General features: G+C 31.2%; 1 protein-coding gene across 2 annotated transcripts; it reads right to left on the bottom strand.

Moving 5' to 3' along the window:
• Positions 1 to 541: 541 nt before the first annotated feature.
• Positions 542 to 18,271, bottom strand: LOC139989130 (very long chain fatty acid elongase 4). Of its 2 annotated transcripts, none has more exons than XM_072007144.1 (7): positions 17,963 to 18,271; positions 3,688 to 3,769; positions 3,360 to 3,547; positions 3,199 to 3,279; positions 2,946 to 3,117; positions 1,688 to 1,965; positions 542 to 1,616 (listed from the first exon to the last, which is right to left on the bottom strand). In XM_072007144.1, the coding sequence occupies exons 2-7, from the start codon at positions 3,764 to 3,766 to the stop codon at positions 1,464 to 1,466; spliced, it is 951 nt and encodes a 316-aa protein (XP_071863245.1). In that variant the 5' UTR covers positions 3,767 to 3,769; positions 17,963 to 18,271; the 3' UTR covers positions 542 to 1,463. The 2 variants fall into 2 exon arrangements, with proteins under 2 accessions (XP_071863245.1, XP_071863236.1); XM_072007135.1 differs by lacking the exon at positions 17,963 to 18,271 and adding an exon at positions 6,671 to 7,122.
• Positions 18,272 to 19,821: the final 1,550 nt, after the last annotated feature.

Genomic DNA, 19,821 nt, shown 5'->3' with positions numbered 1-19,821 from the left:
ATTCTTTTTAATGTTATTGTAAAGTTATAGCGAACAAATATTATTGGAAATAAACATAATGCATCTTTTAGTTTTTTGCATTGCACAGCAATGCCGTTTTTATAACAGTTGCAATGTTCTTTACATATTACGCCAATAATAAAATGTATTAACAGTGTTTTGTTGACTAATAATGTTTAGAAATAGCTTAAATAAACAAACATGCCTACACAATTCTAATTAATTTTTACAAACGATCATGATCATTTATTTTGTAAAAGTTTTGCGATAATCTATGTCTTCACGGACGAGTTATTCGTTTGTGTAATAAAACATCCAAATTTTTAGAAAGTCTTTATGTATAAAAAGTCTTATTGTTTTGATATTTTTGGTTGGAACGTATAAAATTTTTTGCACGCAATTAATTTATTATGTGTATTTAATATCTGTATGTGGAATATTAATTGTAGAAAAACGTTTTGTATAAATATTTATCTAACTTATCAATATCTTACCAATTGACATAGTGAATCAGCTTTTGTTTCGAACGAAACAAATTAAATTCGAACGAAAGGATGGACATTACTACTAGTTTGTTATTAAACAAACAAATCTTCGAGTATAACTAATAAAAGAATACCTTTTGTTACTCCAAAAAAATCATATTCATTAAAAATATCATTAAATAATGTACAAAGATAATCTTAGATATATAACAACAAAATTTAAATTCAAATTCTTTACATTTTCATGAATACTAATTCATGATCGTGTTAGAATATTGTTTTCCATTTATTCAAAGAGAGACTGTAACATACTCGAATATCACGATTCAGCATTAACTAGACGTCAAATGTGCAAATATTGGTACTTACAACTTCAACGTGACCGTCATATTTGAATTCTAACCTTAGATCTACTGAGAGAAAAATCTAAAGGCAGTTTCCGACACGACGATCTGTTTCATTTCGTTTTTTTTTTTTGTTTTACAAGGCAGATTTGAACCGTCGAACATAAAAGATCGCTTAGTTTAAACTTATATAACGTTATCATAATTGATCACACTGGATCTTATGTAATTCGCCTACTGACGACTAAACTGCTAATATACTCGACTAATTTGTATTTACAATACCTTAGACCAGCGATCCGTTGAACTTTGTGCTGCTGATCCAAGAATTAAAAAATCGCAGGCCGGTAAGTTTATAGTCGCGTTTACCTTAATTCGTCAAAGAAATATCGGTTTCTTTTATTAAACTCGATCTTTCTGCAACGATATATGTATAAGTATAGTTTACTGAACGTCACTCATCACGAACAAAGTGGCAGTTGCAAGAACTAAAGATTCTGGTCAAATAACTTCCAGTTCTAAGTTATCGATCGAATTATTTTTCAAGAATTTCCGTTCACTTTTATTTTGTAACTAAATATACCGTAGTTCGAGCGATCTTAATATCTTAACGAAGGACTTAGGAGTGTATTATTCATTGAATTTTCTTAGATACACCATTCGCATATCCATTGGCGTGTCCATTCGTAATGTTTCCGTTACACATAGCTGCGCCGGTAATTTTTTTCTTCAATTGCGTATCCGCCTTCATTTTTTCTAACTGTCTTTCCGCGTATGCTTGTTTACCCTAAAAAATTATTATTAGAAATGTTAATATTGCAGTTCGTATCAATATAGGGAGACTTCCAAGAAATTTACCTTGGCAATGTAGGCTTTAGCGTAGAAATTTCCGAATAAAACGATGAAAGAGACCATGTAAATGACAAGAGCATACTGCATCCAGAGTGGGAAATCGCATCCTGACCGAATCCCATTGATGCCGAGGATCAAGGCAGTAGTAAATTGGATTAATTGAAGAATCGTCAGGTATTTCTTCCACCAGAGATATTTAGCTACAGAGGGTCCCAATGCGGCTAAACCATAGTATGAATACATGAGGACATGGATAAAACTGTTCACCATGGCTGGCAGAAAAGCTAGAAAAAAAGGATTTTCAATTAAACATTTCATTCTAACAAGTTGAGAAGAAAAAAGGAATACATATTAAATTAAAAAGTTTAATACACATGTGATTATATACTCCAAAAAATATTTTTTATTTTAGTGAAAACGAGACCCTACGATTTCCCTCCTAATTTCGTAATTCATAAATGTCTAGAAACATTATGATATGTTTTGTACATAAACCAAGAGATATTATAATTTCCTATAATTGCGTGAACTTTCTGTAAAATCTTGGATTCATCGATTAGCATGACTGGAATTAATGTGTATAATTTAAACAAATCTAGAGAAAATATATTGTTTAATACGGTTCAAGTTTAAGCTTTACTGCAATGGAATGAATTACATATTAGTCATAATACGATAACATAATATAATAACATTGCATTTAATGCTATTTAAAAAGTGGTTATGTTAGTAATTAACGTGGGATATTCTATTGCAGATGTTTATTAGCAGATTTTATACTTTTATCGTATTTTAGCAATGATATTCATTTAAACAGTCATTGAACGGTCTAGAAGTAAGAAGGAGAAAGTGGACGAATAGTTGCGTTTCAAAATTTAATGAGAAATATAAACAAGTTTTCGCTTCGAATATTAATTTTAAATAAAAAAAGTTATTGACTGGATTAGCTCATTCTATAAAGCAGTATAGATTGATATATTTAAGTATTCAAGTTTGAAATTAACAATGATTAATAAATGAATTTTTTTACTTTATATTTAATTTCGATGCTATTTTTAATTAAAATGAGTTTTCTTTTTGAATATTGCAATTAAAAAAATAAATATGTAAATAAAAGTGCCTAGAAACTACATCGATCGGTAGGATAGTTTAACTCGAAATAAATTATAATCGATGACACAAGTGGCAAGTTACGTATTTATGTAGTCAGTTATCTATATCTCTATAATTTTTTGGAGAGAATTGGACACAGATAAATACTTACTAGATCCACTTGGAACCCATTTGATACCAATCCACCACAACGAAAACATAGTGGAATGATGGTAAACATGAAGAAAGCTTAATTGATTATCCTTCTTCCGCAAGATAAAGAAAAACGTATCACAGAACTCCAAAAGTTTGCTAAAGTAGTACCACCAGACTGCATGAGCAATCTACAGAACAGAACAGAAACAATTGTTATTTTATTTTTCAATCAATTAAATTTAAATTAAAAAATTTGTATTAGTATGTACCTGTAATTCGTCTGGACGAGTCACGTGCCTAATCGGTTGACACACATAACTATAACGTAACCTGGTGGAAGCTACGAATAACTGCAAACAATAAATATGACAAATTAAGATACCAGAATCATGGAATGCATAACCAACCCTTAATAGCGAAAACAATGTACCTGTATCGCGATGTACGCGTTAAGACAGGCCATCGCAAGATTATATGGAACGAGTGCCCACGTTAACTTGAAGGCTTTTCGATTTCTCATGATCTTTGGCCCGGCCCATACAATGAGTAAATACAACATAGTGTATATCAATGTAGGTTTTGGCGAATCGACCAGAAGCCATCCTCTCGTTCGTTCATCTGTAAATGCGTAGTTACTAAATTTACTTGTTAAACTATTATTAAATTATAATAATTAGGTACATTAGAGTTTGAAATAATGCATTTTTTATTTAGTATCGAAAGAAAATTGTATTTATAATTTTAATATGGCTGTTTACCGGCAAGGGATAGCGTCCAGAGGTAGTAATTGTAGGCATCATTTATTAAAGTTGCTGTGGAATTAATTAAGCTTGCCATTGCCTGAAACAAGATTAAATCGTATTGCACTTGTGAATAATTCCAGATTCGAGATTGGAGTGTACTTTTAACAAAAAGTAAACTGAATGTAAATTATAATGCATTTCACGACAGTGGCTGTAAGCTCATATATAAGCTTATCTCCAATTACAAACGATTATCATGCCTATTTTAATTTATATTCGTATTCTAGAAAACGAATATTTAATTACTATAATAGTCAGCTATAATTCCATAACTTTTTTGTAATTACGGCAGAATTTTCATGAGACCGATAAAACGGTACACATACTAAACGAATGATTATAATAAAAATGAATCAAAGATTTCCTGTGCTGAACGTGCGCACGGTCGTGCACGTGCGATTTACCGCCATTATCCTACGCTTAATGAGCAACTTCTATGCGCGTTATCCGACCGTTCACTTAAAGTTGGAAACGTCATATGTAACTTTCACGTTATACCTGTCAAACCGAACGCTATCTCCCTAATCGTCTGCGGGAAAACACGTTTCGTTGGATCTTTCGAACAGCTCGGGTTTCGAGTTCGGTCGATGCTCCGACAGCAACTTAGGAATGTCTACTTTCATTTGCGGTTTAACTTCGCCGTGAACTTGTAGCAAGTGCAAGTGCATATTCTCCCCCCGGTATGGCAAATTTAACTTTCATTTTGCATTAATTAAACCATCTTATGGAGCGTTGATTGAATCCGCGAAATCTGACGCTGTTTTCATATTTCTTGTTAATGAAACTTGTTCGACTATTTCTTTGAAGTTTTGTTGATTTTTTGTTAAATATATATATGTATATTTTTTTCTTATATATATTCTTATATATATATATAAGAAAATATGATAGAATTATTGTCACATAGATATTGATATTAAAGTTTCTCTTTGTATAAGATTTTTTATTTTCTTTCACGTTCATTATTTTATAGAATTATTAAGGGATGGAAAATTTTGCTTATATTTAAACCGTCCAATATCGGAAAATTAATTATTTATCGACATATAATTAACCCTCCATCTGCATGTTAGGTCATTTTCGATCAATAATTTTAAACACTTTTTCATTATTTCTATATTTTTGTTTTAATTTTGCTTTGCTTAAAAAAATTAAGGTAACATGTAGCAAATAAAAGCTATTGGATGATATTCTAGAGACTTGGGAGAGTATTCAAGAATTTTGAGGGATTTTCAAAACAAAAACCTGAGAAAAACTGCGTGGATTTAAACGATCTAATATGTAAACGGCGTCAGTAAACGTAAGGTTGCAGACGGAGGACTAACAGTAATAGCGTCAGTAGAAATTTATTTATGCATAATCATATTTGGAAAATTTTCAAATTCAATTTCTTTGAAAACGAAGCTTTACATTAGAAAGCCTTATTCTATATTTCGGATTTATTTTCATATACATAATCATTTCACTTTCGAATTTATCGTTTTATTGTAAGATACCGCGTATATGGCATGCTGCAATTGGAACTACCATACAACGCTTCATCCAATTTCTACATTCACTCACCGAAAGTATCATTTTTGAGTCTCACTTAAAGAAACAAATACGGCCAATCATCGAGGTTAAATTACTCGAAAAAAGAAGTTACAACTTCTTCTAAAACAGTTACTTCCTTTATGATTAAACCATTGGAACGAACCGACGTTTTTATGTGATTTTGAAGAAAATAAATTGTGATTTTTATTAATCGTTGGCAGAACATGCAGCTACAATGTCACTGATCTTCAAATGGCTGGTACGAGCAACGAGCGAATGATTTCTCGGGAGAAAGTCTCTCTGATAAATCAATTTGTAATCTCTGGAAGCTGAGTGAAATTACCTACAAGACCAGTTTATTTGCTGTAAGCAATGGAATGTGGCGTGGATATCTCACAATCGACACATGATACAAGCTGTTCATTGTCGAACGATATGTTAATTTCTAGACATCCTCGTTTACGATGTATCGTTTCTCATTCGTTTCTCTTTCTTTCTTTAAATATATTTCTTCACATAGTAGTTAATTTCGTCCTTATTTAATTTTGGTATTTACATTTTTCTGTTAGTGAAATTTAATTCTTTTTTTAAAAAGTTTTTAAAAAGCTCGGTTTAACCGAAGTTCCGTATTATCTGAGGTGCTTTGAATTATAGCATAACTGCATCTTTTTCAAAGTTTTAAACGATTTTAACACGAAAAGTACAAAAGTATAAATAGACAAATATTGTGAAAGCATTTAATTAAACTTTCAACCGAGTAAATAATTAAATTTAAATATATGTATTTTATCAAAACATTATATAGTTGCATTATTAAAATGTTTTCTACGATTTTGTTATACGGTTTATGAATACTAATAGACTTTTCCAATATTTATAATTTGTTCTATTATCCGAGATAGACTCGTCTCACATTACCTCGGACAGTCTACTATAACATAACGTTAGCAACTACTCTTCTGTTAATCTCTTTGATCTTCTTTCAATCTTTGATGAAGGATATAAAAACAATTACAAATTCTTCAAAGGAAAAGTACACCTCATTGAGAACCTCATCTAGAGTTCTATCCAAAACTCCATTAGAAACACCTGAATCAAAACTATATTTCTCCCAAAAAATGTTTAAATTACATGCCCTATAGGAGTACAAAAAAAAAAAAGATAAGAATTTATAATTTTTCTTAATTTTTCTTTTTCTATTTCAGAAAGTTTAGAACTTCAGAAACAGGATCCAAAACTTTCATAGAGACTTACTTTTGTTCAAAAATGCCCAAAAATCACATATTTTCCAGATAAATTTCCACAGGATCTCCAGTTAAAGTCTTTCTTTCACACTTGCACATAAAGTTGAATTTTCAAAGAGTAGTTGAATAGATTTCAGCACAAGAAGGTCAGAGTTTCTTACCTCGTATACTACTGATCGTCAAGAAGCTAACGGCGATACCGTCGTGATCCTTGTCTTCCCCGCACACACCAACGACGAACGTCAAATACGATTAAATATTATACAAAAGCGGTCTAATATCGTATATATCGAGAACAAATAGTCACTAGCGCCTCTACGATTACTCTGCGATCTACTCTCCTGCACGCAATCGCGGTTTTGTCAAAGTGACATGACACGTTTTAATAAATCTACTGTCGGACAGCTGACACCAGCGGAGGTGCCGCTAGGAATCGGTGCTTGTACTCGTTCACACGAGGAGAGGATCGTCATACGACGAGGGCGATCGGCAAAGTGGCAGCGCCTTGTAGCCTCTTCTCTGGTCCACTTTATAACTTTGGTGTCGTCCGTCTGCTGATTCTCCTGCTGGTGGTAACCTCACGTTCCCGGAGGTGGTACGATTTCATCGGCACGTGAAACGTTAAACGAGGCCAAAACCCCTCCGCTACTTCGAAGATTATATCGAATCCGTGGGGATAGATCGCTTGGAATCGGTCAAAACGATGAAGGCGCGTGTCCCACCCCGCGCGATTCGTTTGCTTTCCTCTCCCCTCTAGTGTCACAGCGAATGAGGGAGCTATAATCGAGGGGAGTGTTAGTTCTTCGAATGTACAGTGCTTTGAGAAGTGGCACTTCGTCGCCAAAATTGTAAATGTCTTTATATATATATATATCTTTTTTCAAGACAAATCTGGGCTGAACTTCGTTTTGGAAAACATCGAATTTGTGATTTTTTTTTTACAACACGTATGACTGCTTTGATGATCCAAATATCCAAAGATATTAATTTTAAGATGCGGAGATCATTATTTACATTATACATAAAAAGTTTACGCATATTGTGCAGTTTATTTAGACACATACTTATGTATGTTTTATGATTTACATGCATCGGCAAGTGATTGATTAACAGAATGAATTGAATATCGGTTTGGTTTGGGTTTGATTAATATTATTAAGAAACACGTTGACACAAACAAATTCGTGCCCTATAAAAGATTGGATGCGCAAAAGAAATCGTTATTATGATGACCGACCAAAGTCCATGTTACGTTTCAAAAACTTGGATTTTGGCTATGAAATTGCCACTTTGTATACCACTGTGGAACGTTATCGACAACGCTGTGTGTGGCTGACAGATCGAATCACAACCGGATAGGTTTCGAGAGCACTGGTTACACGACTGTTTCGTTCGTGGCCTCGATTCCGAGGTGAAGGTTAGGATGTTCGGCCGGGGTTTTTTCTCTCGTTTTTGGTTGAATAATTTGACAGGTGGAGATGCTTGCTGATCGAGAGAAAGGGAAAGGAAGTGGTACAAAATGGTACCATTACAGGAGGGTGAGTGCGCGATGAGAAATTAAGTTCAGTTTAAGGGAGACTGTTGAATAGCTTCAGATAAACATTGGCTTTTCTTGTTGTTAAAAATTAAGAATGAAAACGGTATAAGCGTCGATAGAAGTATGCATAGAGTTATTTACGAGACTTTTAAGAGATGTCACGCAGGCAGATGTGAAGATGTAAATATGGGTCCAAGAGAAAGCGATACACAACATAAAACTCGTCTTCCGAGTGATGATTTAAAACAGGTCAGTGGTCCTCCTTTAACCGTAAAACACGTTTCCGAATATTTAAATACACTAATTCTTAATCATCTCTTACTTGGAAACATTTTCTAGCCATTTAAAATCAAATATAAATTCATTTATTTCTCAATATAAGACGAAAATTTACGTTTTCTAAAAAATCTATTAAATTTTCGTATCACAAACCCACGTGTTTTGTTGCATTATAAATATATTTGAATAGCAAGTTAAGTTGCCTTTCCATTTATCATATAGCAAGTAATTTAAAAAAGATTTATTCTCGCTATTTACATAAATATCCAGCTACCAACTACACAATTTGGAACATCATTTAAATAAATATTTTACATCCGCCCCAGATAAATTATAAAATGTAAAAAAGAGGGATAAAACTTAACCCAAGCCAACTAGCATTTAGATAAAAATTCTGCAGCTATTCGAAGATAACTTAAAAAATCCCAAAAAGAGAAATAATTCATGAAATTCGCAATTGTCACAATCTCTTTGATATAAAAATCGTTAAATACATAATCCTACTTTTTGTACCCTAATTTGAAGGATATAACATTAATTAATTGTCTAACGTAAATTGGATGAAATATGGATGAATTTGAACAGGAAGCATATGCTTCTTTCGAGGAATCCGTAGACGGAGGTAAGGAAAAACCAATTTCGATTTATCTCATAGACATTTAATGGGTCAACTGATTGGAATGTTTCTGTCAGTTATGCATTGCAATAATCGATGCATAGACCACATTACAACTAAAAAGTACAATATAAATTAACACTCCTCTGCTAGAAGCAAAGAAGTCTACTGGAACCAAAAGCCAATTTCTTTTTGTTATGATTAATGTCTAATTTTCTGTTTAGTATCTAACACCGTATGATAATGATGAAAGCGATTTATCTTCCTATAATGTAACGTAAGTGTTACAAGTTATGTGTGCATGTATATATGTATCTATTTCTTTTTCAAATCTTATTTTATCTCCTGATTACTACTCTCATTATAACACAATTATTGTATAATGCTTTCATAACAATTATGACCTCTTAAAGAATACAGTATCACTTGTAAATGTTTTATAGTTTGAGTTAGATTTTTAAGCTTAATTGAAAAAGTTAAAAAGAAAGAAAGACGATTAAAGAAATTTAATTATTGTTGTGCTACACACAACAATGTTATTCATTGTTGTGCTACATAACCTCTTAAGTCACTTGTAGGCATTTCAAAGCTTGACTCGTGAATGTCCATCATGTCCATAACTATCATTGACCCATCCTTTTTTCTCGTGCTCTGACAAAAGTTAGAGGCGGAGGAGGAAATGGAGACAAAAAAGAAACAGTTAAAGGAATCTGACTGCAGAAGGAGAAAGCGTGGCCGGTTACTTTCGTCGGCGTACACGCGTATAGTATACAGCAGTCCGGTCTGTGCTTTTTTCTTCGCGCTTCGGCTTCATTCTTTTTCGCTCGGCCTGGTATTTATCTCGGTCAAGAAAATGCTCGTTCACGCAGAAGTTCCGTTGCATCGTTATTTAATCAATCAATCGAATTTCGGAATACGAAAATAACCCTAGACTTGTCGATCTAAAATTAATAATTTTAAGGATTTAAGAGATCTTATGCTGTACTTGAAATATTTTTAAAAAGATTTAGATAATCTATCAAAAACATACACACGCAAGATATTTTCTTATTTTATAGAATTTCAATATTTCAAAACAGAAATTTTTATACTTATTACGTTATTTATATAATTTAAATGACTACTTTTATAAAGACTCACTTGAATAAGTACATACTTGAATTAAAACAGTTATTCATACAAAACTTTCTTCATTTGTATTCATATGAAACTTCGATCAAAACTTTCATTTATAAAATATTTATTTGAAGATTAATAAAATACAAAATACAATTTTTGATGAATTTTGTCTTTCCAAATTTCCTTAAAAATTAGATAATTTTCTTTATGTGTTATCGCAATGGTTCATAACCTTAATTATAATAATGCACGTGGTTAATGAGGATTGGTAAAAATAAAAAAGTTGTTTGCACGGACAAAATGAGATCAATGGAACCCAATTGCGCCCGGAGCAAACTTTCATCCGGATTTACTTCTTTCCCTCTTCCGTACGCATAGCCCAAGAGCAAGTGCCACTACTATTGATAATGAAATACATAGCTATTATAAAGATGTAAGATGTGATAATATAAAACTCAATTATTATACGTGTAGCAGAAACGTCATTGATATCAATTAAAAAATAGTGTGCAATCTGGATAAAAATATTTCATTAATTACAGTGTTTACTTTTCGAAATAACACTCATTATTAGCAGTGAAAGTATAAGCAAAAGCGTTTGAAATAATTATAATAAACTGAGTAATCCATATAGAGGGATTAATATTTCATAAAAATTATAGTAATAAAAAAAATGATACTTATGAAACGATTAATATAACAAATGTGATGTTGTTCCTCTTCGATTATTTTCTCTGTTTCTTTAAACTATGTGTTTGCTATATTGTAAATCTGATATCACATTAGAGAAAGTTGCAATTAACAAACTATCACGAGACTTCATTCTAAACATATTTTGCAACCGTGAAAATATAATGCTTTGCTTAATTATACATCGTATTTCCTGCATAAAGTACTCTTGTTCATTTTCTACGCCATTTTAATCTTGTACATGATAACTTTTTTGTTGATAAGTTTTGAATTTAAGTTCTTACTTTCATTGCAAACAAATGACGTTAAAGATCTCGTAATTAGAACGCTACAGTTCTTGTTTGTGAAATTAATCGATGACGATGCAATAGCGTTTGCATTTTTATAACCTATAAAATTTGCGAATTAAGCGGTATACTTGTCATCAAAGCTGCAATTCTCGAGGAAATATTTTACATGATTTCAAAATTATTACACATTTTACACATTCATCCTTATGCAATGTATCGTGATCTTTACGCAAAAACGAATGAAAAATATGAAATACATTTCTTTGATATGAAACTTCATTTTGGAGAAAATTAACTTTTGTAAAATTTACCAGTATTTATAACCAATATCTTTTTCATTACTTAACACTTTAATACAAAATTGTTGGACATCTTCTACGAGAAGTCTTAACCGTCTAGAATGTGGAGAGTTAGGATGCATAAGTTTAGGAGAGTTAGTATACTGCTCTAGGCATAATATGACGTGACCAAATTTCCTAGTAAAATATCTTACCAGAAGCAAATATATCTTAGCCTTAACCACTTTTTAATTTAACCTCCAGTTTCCCTATAAATATGTATACATATATGTGTATATCTAACCTACAATTTTCCTAATTTTCCTGTACATGTATATATGTATGTAGATACATATATGTACGAATCGAAAACTCATGTTTTGAAAAAAACATTTACATAGTATCAACGCTTATTCTGCACATCACAATCGGGTATATGCCCCAATTGAACGTCAGAACATTTAAGAATATAACGTACGTTTATTAGTGCCAGGACACATAAACTACATGCTCTCAGATTCCCGCATTTCTCATTAAATTACAAGAGAAAGTTGGACTTAGATTCCACAACACATTCTACGTCAGCTACTTTGTATAGAACTCTGATTTATCCCAATTTTTTATAATAAAAATTTCTCCAATTTATATATTTCTAAAACTCTTCAAGTCCAGGATTTTTTAGCTAGTCTCTCTTTTAAATTGAGGTTATCTTTGTCATATAGTACAACAAATGAATTCTTCCGACGTTCTGAAATTCCCTAAAATTCTTTTATTTGGAGATTTTGGAAAAAGGTTAATTGAACGCTTTATATGTTTCCATTAAAAATTCATATCTTTCTAATTAAAAATGACACGTTTAATTGCTTTAACGATACACTTTGGTTCGTTAAAATTATTGCGATTCCTAATTCATATAACCCGTAAAATTAACAGTGAACAGACAGCTGGTTAATTGTTGGGAAACGTATGACAAGATTATATTAGGGATAAGCAAGTAATATGCAAATACTATTGTCATATAAACAAGAAGCAGTAATTTTGTATTCTGTATCAGAATAATGTATGCACTTGCTTAGGGGCAGATAATGTTCCAGAAAAGACAATGAAGTAGAAGTAAATATCAACATTTAGTTACTACACCACAGCAAAAGTATATTTTATTCTGACTACAGTTTTGTATGACTTAAACATATCATTTTTAACGTCTTATTAATTTCATGTTTATTATCTTTAATATCATAAAAATTTCATGATCTCGTTGTCTTTCTTTTAATAACTATTGAAAAAATTCGATGATTAATCGGTTATCTTAACTTGAATAATGGAATTAAATCATATAAGCTGATTATTCCCACGACGGCGCGTGCATCGACAAATGGAATATCTATCTCTATAAGTTATACATATATGTAATACGTGCCGCGAGAATATGGTCTACTGGCATACTTCGAATTCGTGGATACCTGTATCACGGAAATAAATATTGCGAAATGTATGTGGATTCAAAGAGTTAATATTTAACTATGTTCGTTAAATATTTGTTGACTGTTACGAACGTCCCGAGAACCGATCGTAAATATTTCATTGTTTAAAAATCGTCACCCTCCGTCGTTATCAGAATTACGAAATGCAATCTTTACACGCAGCTTATTTAGATAAACGATAGTTTATTTAGATCTTTCTGCAATTTGTTTAAAGGAAAGAACTCGAAATTTTATATCTTAAATATTATACGAAAATTATATTATATCGTTACGAAAAATGGCAGTGGTCTGATTTACATCATTATGATTCTTAGTCTTCTATATTATACGAATGAAATAACAATTTACGATAAAATAAGTAGTAAATATAAGCATACAGCCGACAAAATATGTATACATAAAAGTGATGAAAAGAATGTTCACAATCTTGATATGTGTAGGATGTGTTATACTGTACTGTACTTGTGTTGTAGAACATACGAACTCTAACCTCACTGCTAGTAGTAAGAAACTACATAACATCAGAAGCGCAGTCGGTGCGGCGGTAGCGGAGAATCTTGATGTATACTACTTATAGAAATGTGAAATCGGTCTTAAAAAATAGTTCTAAATTTTTAAAGAATAGTTTAGTCTACATTTGAAAATCATCCCTGTTAGTACAAAATGTGGTATTCAGATTTCAAAGAACTCGCAATTATTTCCCTATAGTAATTACATAATTATAATGCAACAAAGAGTACATATTAGTTTTTTTATATTTACATATACGTTATGTTTCTTTTAGATACACATATTTTTGTTTGTAATCAAACATACGTACATGATTACTCGCCTAAAGCCGAACAAAAATATGTGTATCTAAAAGAAACGTAACGTATATCTAAATATAAAAAAATGAAATTCTAAACAATCTATCTTATTTCAAATATAAAGACACAAGATTCCTTTGTCCTTATTCCCTTATTAATTCCTTATTCCTTTCAAAATTGATATCACAAAATGATCAAAGATTACTACGAACATTAAAATTCCGTCATATTTTTCGAAGAATTGTCTACGAATCTATTTACACATTTTGATTTCGAATTGCCTGAAATGGAAAAATGAAAACTTTTACACGAATCGTTATTTATTGGGGAATAATTTGAAATTATTATATCTGGCATATGATCTAAATAGTTGATTCAGTGAAACTGCTTTCCAGAGCCTTGCGATAGTCGATTGCCGGCGAAACGACCGGTCGAAACGAAGGAAAAAGTTGTCAGGTAGAGAGTGGTTACCACACTTCCTTTCTCCCGAGGCTAACCAACTACACGTATAATCAGTCGAAATCATCAGTATTCTTCAGATCGTTATAACCGTGAAATCGTTATTATCGTTCATCATTGAATTCAGAAAATTCAGACCAATGATAAAGAAGGAATCTACACATACCAACAGATAACTAGACCTCCAATGCGATCGAATTTACAAGTTATCGAACAACTATACTTGATTAGAAGTGCGAAAAAGAAAAGAATAAAAAAAAAAACAGAAATATATTATGGAAGAAATAATGAGATAGTATACGTGTTTTACATGAATCGAAGCCGATTTGATTCCTCAGTTATGAGAGTATTTATTGAGTTTCTAAAAATTTCTTCTGTAAAATTGCGTTAAGTAGGAATTTATTTTTTCTTTTAGCTATAAATTCTAATGAACAGTTATTACTAACTTCCATAGCATTTAATCCTTTCACTGTTCTGCTATTTCTTTTTTGTCGCTTCGATTAGTATGTATTAAATGAACCATGATAAATGTCTAGTAAAGGTTTCCTTTTGCAGTTAAGAAGTAAATTAAAAAATCTTCTTTCATTTTACCTCATTCCCACAATATTCAGAAGGTTTCATCCTCTGAGAACACTATGTCTGCTTTGATACGGGTTTATCTACTAACAGAGTCTAACACCCCTCCCCTACACCGAATAGACATTCGATAGTATCAACTGTCATCTTATATCGATTCCTGCGAATGATACAATATTATAACGTACAAGCCGTTGCCATTAATAGAAGCAGATTATAATGAAGGAAATCTGAGAGAATAGACATCGTGTAAAGCAATCTCCGATAGCATCCAACTCGTGAGTATCTTAAAAGGTGAAAGGTGATTGATCTTGTATACTACGTACGTTTTACAAGTTTCATTTTGAAAGCAGTTCTTGCTTTGCAGTATCTTGTTATTTACCCTGTACTGTAACTTTTGTTTATCATTGTTCATTACAAGGTGTTATTTCTTTTTGGAGCTTATCTCGGCCTTTACATCTTATCTTTATATTTAAGGTTATTAATTAATTTATTTTTCAAGACGATTCAAAACTGATTTGATTGGAACTGTTTAGCAAAATATAGAAAATTTTACATAACGTAACAAATTGAAAATATGAATAGACAAATCAAAACTATATTTAAACAATTTTTCAAAATCTCTTTAAAGGCTTCTAAAGGTATTTGATGCTCTAACGATCGTCCATGGAAATAACAAAAAAAAAAAAAAAAACATTTACTATGTCGGAAATATAGATTTTCAATTGATGTAACATGAAGCGAATTAACAGACTCGTCTAGACAGGAAATTTATAATGAACTACGTTTTCATTGCAACTAATGCCAATGTCAGCGCATGCATATGTCGATGAAGACAATTTGTTCAACATTTTCCTGACGCATGATTTGATCGGAGGCTGGCTCGCACTTTCTTCTGTACCGGTTGCTTGAACTCGCCACGATCAACCTCACTTTCAGGTCAATGTTTAGATTCAAGAGAATAGCGAGAAATATACGATGATTAATAATAACAAGAACTTTCATATCAATATTTATTTATATATGCTATTATATATACTGCTTAAATTAATGGAAATAAATAACTAAGAGGAAGCAATAATATTTGTGTTGATTTAGTTAATATTTATTTAATTCAAATGTTATAGAAAGAACAATTACATTTCTAAGATTTAACTAAAGATTCTAGATAAAATCGTCATTAACTGTCATTAACAATACCTAAATATTTAAATTACTTTTTACAGAAAAGCGATAAGATTTAATTGTTATGTATACACATGCACTTTCAATCACATTGATTAAAAAAAAAATGTCTGACAATAGGCAACCTATTTTCTTTTTTACTGTACTTTGACTCTCTCTTGTTTTCTAATCGTACAAATTAATCACATATCACCTTATATCTCGCTGTATCGTGCTGCATTATTTTGAAAACTTTTTAGTGAAAGTTACTCTAATCACAAGAAAAGTTATAACAAATTCAAATCTATTGATAATTCTATTTAAAGATTCGAAATTATCCCGTCATCCAACGATTTGAATCTTCAAAACTGCGTCTCAAAATTTTTTTGTAGAATAAAAGATTTATGTTACAATTAAAAATAATTCAGAAATAATGATGTACTAGAATAAATATATATATATGTATATGTATGTATGTTATTTTTACTTCAATATTTGTATTTGCTGTCATTAGTATTTTCATGTCCGTAACCTTAAAGTTATTTTTTTTTTATTCTTTATATAACTCGAAAGGGTATAAATAAAATTTCTATGTATATTTCCTCAACTACAATTGATATCGTATCTAACCAAAATGATGAACGCCACCGACATAGCCTAACTTATAATCGATCAGTTATTACGCTTTATGCCTGTCTTTTCGATCGAGCACTCTTTCTCTATCTGCCGATTTCACCGTGGGCCGATTTGCATTTCCAACCGCGAATTTACCTGTTAAGATTGAAGAAGCAGCGAAAGTGAAATCTCCCCAATGCAACAAGCATGGCGAGATACCACACGCATCTAATCCTAAATGCGATTTGTTTAACTTGTAAATTACAGTGTTATCCGAGTGACCGGACAATGAAAGTTACTTAAAGAAAAAAAACAACTATTCGATAACGCAAATGTTTACGATTAATTACTTCTGTATATACTACAAACTCTTGATTTAAAAAACTGATTTTGAGGTTAGAAAAATGAAAACATTGAGTAAGAATAAATATCATTAGAATACAACATTTTATATGTTTCTGTTAGTTAAATTTTATTACGCGAGAAGATACTATTTATTCAGCAAACTTCGAAATTATTCATCAAAACTATTCACGGAATGTCATTTACATAAAGCAAAATTTTTTCTCAGGGTCACTACAAAAAAAAGGAACAAACTGTAGTTGTATAAATGTTTAACTTTTACTCTACGTTTGACCAAATACACTGTTATTCGGCGAACAATGAATATTTAATTCGATGAATATTTAAATTATAGTATTTGAATATAGTATAGTGAAGAAGATGAGAAGTTGTACAAAACATTTTCTTGTTAAACCTTGTTAATTTGCGAACAGAAAAAGAAAATTTTAAATATATCGAATAAAATACAACATATAAGAATGAAGAAGGTATTTTTCGTACAATACGGCACAAAATTTGAAATATTGTAAAGAAAGGTAAAAAAATAGCCACGTGCATTTTATCTAAGATATAATATGTACTTGGCGCAACCCTCTAAAGTCTAGACGTTCGATCGCGATTGTTCGCCAAGTCTACACCAGACTTAAAAGTGAATGGGGAATAAAAGTAAAAATAAATAGTTACACCAAAGTTAACCACAGTCAACTTGCTTCTGAGAAAAGTTTAAATTTCTACTTCATTATCTATTGGTTGTAATCTAGGGGAAGATCTAGTGAATAATAATAGGAACATAGACACTTGGACACTTTTATTCATAAAAAATCCTAACAAACACATATATATCATTGAACAAATGGGCTAAATTGGATTTATTTGTATAGTATGGTAATTTAAGCTATAATTCGGTTAATAGGTTAATAAATAAAATTATGTACCAAATGATCTAAAAGGTTATACAATCTATGTTAATGAAAAAAATAATCAAAATAAATCTCTACTTGAGGGTTAATAATCTTAGTGTAACAGTTACGTGATTCATTCTATATAATCAAATATGTACACATAACTTATAACTATTTTGATCGGCACGCTGTTCCATTCCGCACTAACGAACCTCCCAGAACATAACCAAAAACATCTTAAATCTTCTCTTTCGTATTTAACCACCATTTATCCTTTCGAAACAATTACTCACCGTCTTTTTTTTAAATTATCACGGGACTCATGTCAGGAATTTGAACACCAGCGGTGGTTTCGCGTCAAGGACTTCGCAGACATACGAACATCATCGTCGTTGTCGAATCTTCGCCGTTTCGTCGGTTGTTCCGCAGTTAATAAGTCCCAAATTTAACAAAGGAACTCACGTAATATGTATGCCATGCACATCTGATTAATCTTTAAATATACAACATAGATAAAAGACACTGTACACAATTCATTAATGTATTTCGAGGAAAACACGACAGAAGCTGTTTTAGGTTTCTCGAGTGTGGACGGTGCAGGCGCCGGTCGGCCGCCATCATAGAAATCAATACAACTGCTAACTAAGGGGAGCTCACGTCGTATTGTATGGGATATTAGGATGAATGTAGGATACAGTTTGGTTACAATGGATGCATATTCTGAAAAATCATATTTTGATGAATATGTTAGAACAATCAAATATGTACAATAGAACTTCGATTGTTATACAAAACAGGATTGGAGAAACGTCTAAATATTGAGGTTCATGCAATAAAGGAAGTGACCAATCGGATAGTTCACAGTTACAGTCCACTGTATACTTCTTATTATGTATGCTCTTCATTTGTATATTCGTAATCAATTGTAACCAATATGAATATAAGATATTAATCCTTACTATGTATTACCACATGAATGCATAGAATGAGATTTTCGTTCAAATGATTACTGCAGATTCTTATGAAAGTAGTTCAGTGTTTTGGATACATTTGATATTTACAATATGCATAGCTGTTTTATTGCTCATATGCATTTAATGCTATAGGATATTCAATGAAATATATGTGTATGTATGTATAGTTTCGTTTAAATCCGGAATCCGGCGCAGATGAGTTGCGCTCCTCGTCGTTTCTTGATTGTGTCATTGAGGTTAAAATAAATTCGTTTAGTGAATGAATTTACGAAGTGATGATGTCAACCGCTTTTGTGTATTAAACACATAGTAATAATCATTCATTGTGTATCTATTTATTCTTTGGACTTCGGACTCCGGACTGGATTTTGGACCTGTATTTACCGGTACTGTTGTCCTCCTTTGTAAAATTGAATATTGAATTGAATATGTATTTTACACACTTTCTTAGTTTCTTTATTTATTTCGTATATTATAATGGGCTTTATAATTTGTGAAACTAATGTAATCTTTAATACGTTTCGTGCCACCTGTAAGTATACACCACCGATAATATTCTTGTTTTAAATTATATAATACATATTATCATAATGTGTGCAACTAGTAGTACACGCTGAGTAGAAATTCGCGTGAAAGTATTGTACGGAACGTATTTATAATTGTTTTTAAATTAATTGAATTATAAAAAATTATACATTAGTAATTACTCTGAATCTATTCTTATATGTATATTATAAACAACTATTATATGTGTTTACTGGACTACGTACAAACAGCTAATCTAATATTAAAATGTCAGTGATAATAATTTACCAATTTTGCTATAATAAAAAGATTAAGTAATCAATTAATAGAGAAAGATGGATAACAATATTTTAGACACAGTAATTTATTTATCCATATATCTCTTATGTTTTTTATGCATTGTTACATATTATCATTCATATTTGTAAAGTTTGATGCAAGCTAATTCCTAACCTTTAACCTTATCTAAAAAAAAATTTTCTAATTTGAAAAAATTATGTAATTAATGTAAAATTATGTAATTAACGAATTCTAAGGAATTACTATTAAATTTAACCTCAATAATAATACTCTTCTTGAATTCGAATTCATATATAATTTATTTAAAGTTCGTGTCGCATAATAAAAATTGTGCTGATTCGATAAATTAGCTC

This window comes from Bombus fervidus, chromosome 1 (genome assembly GCF_041682495.2).
Source record: "Bombus fervidus isolate BK054 chromosome 1, iyBomFerv1, whole genome shotgun sequence".
NCBI classification, from domain to species: domain Eukaryota; kingdom Metazoa; phylum Arthropoda; class Insecta; order Hymenoptera; family Apidae; genus Bombus; species Bombus fervidus.
This window is presented reverse-complemented; position numbering and strand designations above follow the sequence as displayed.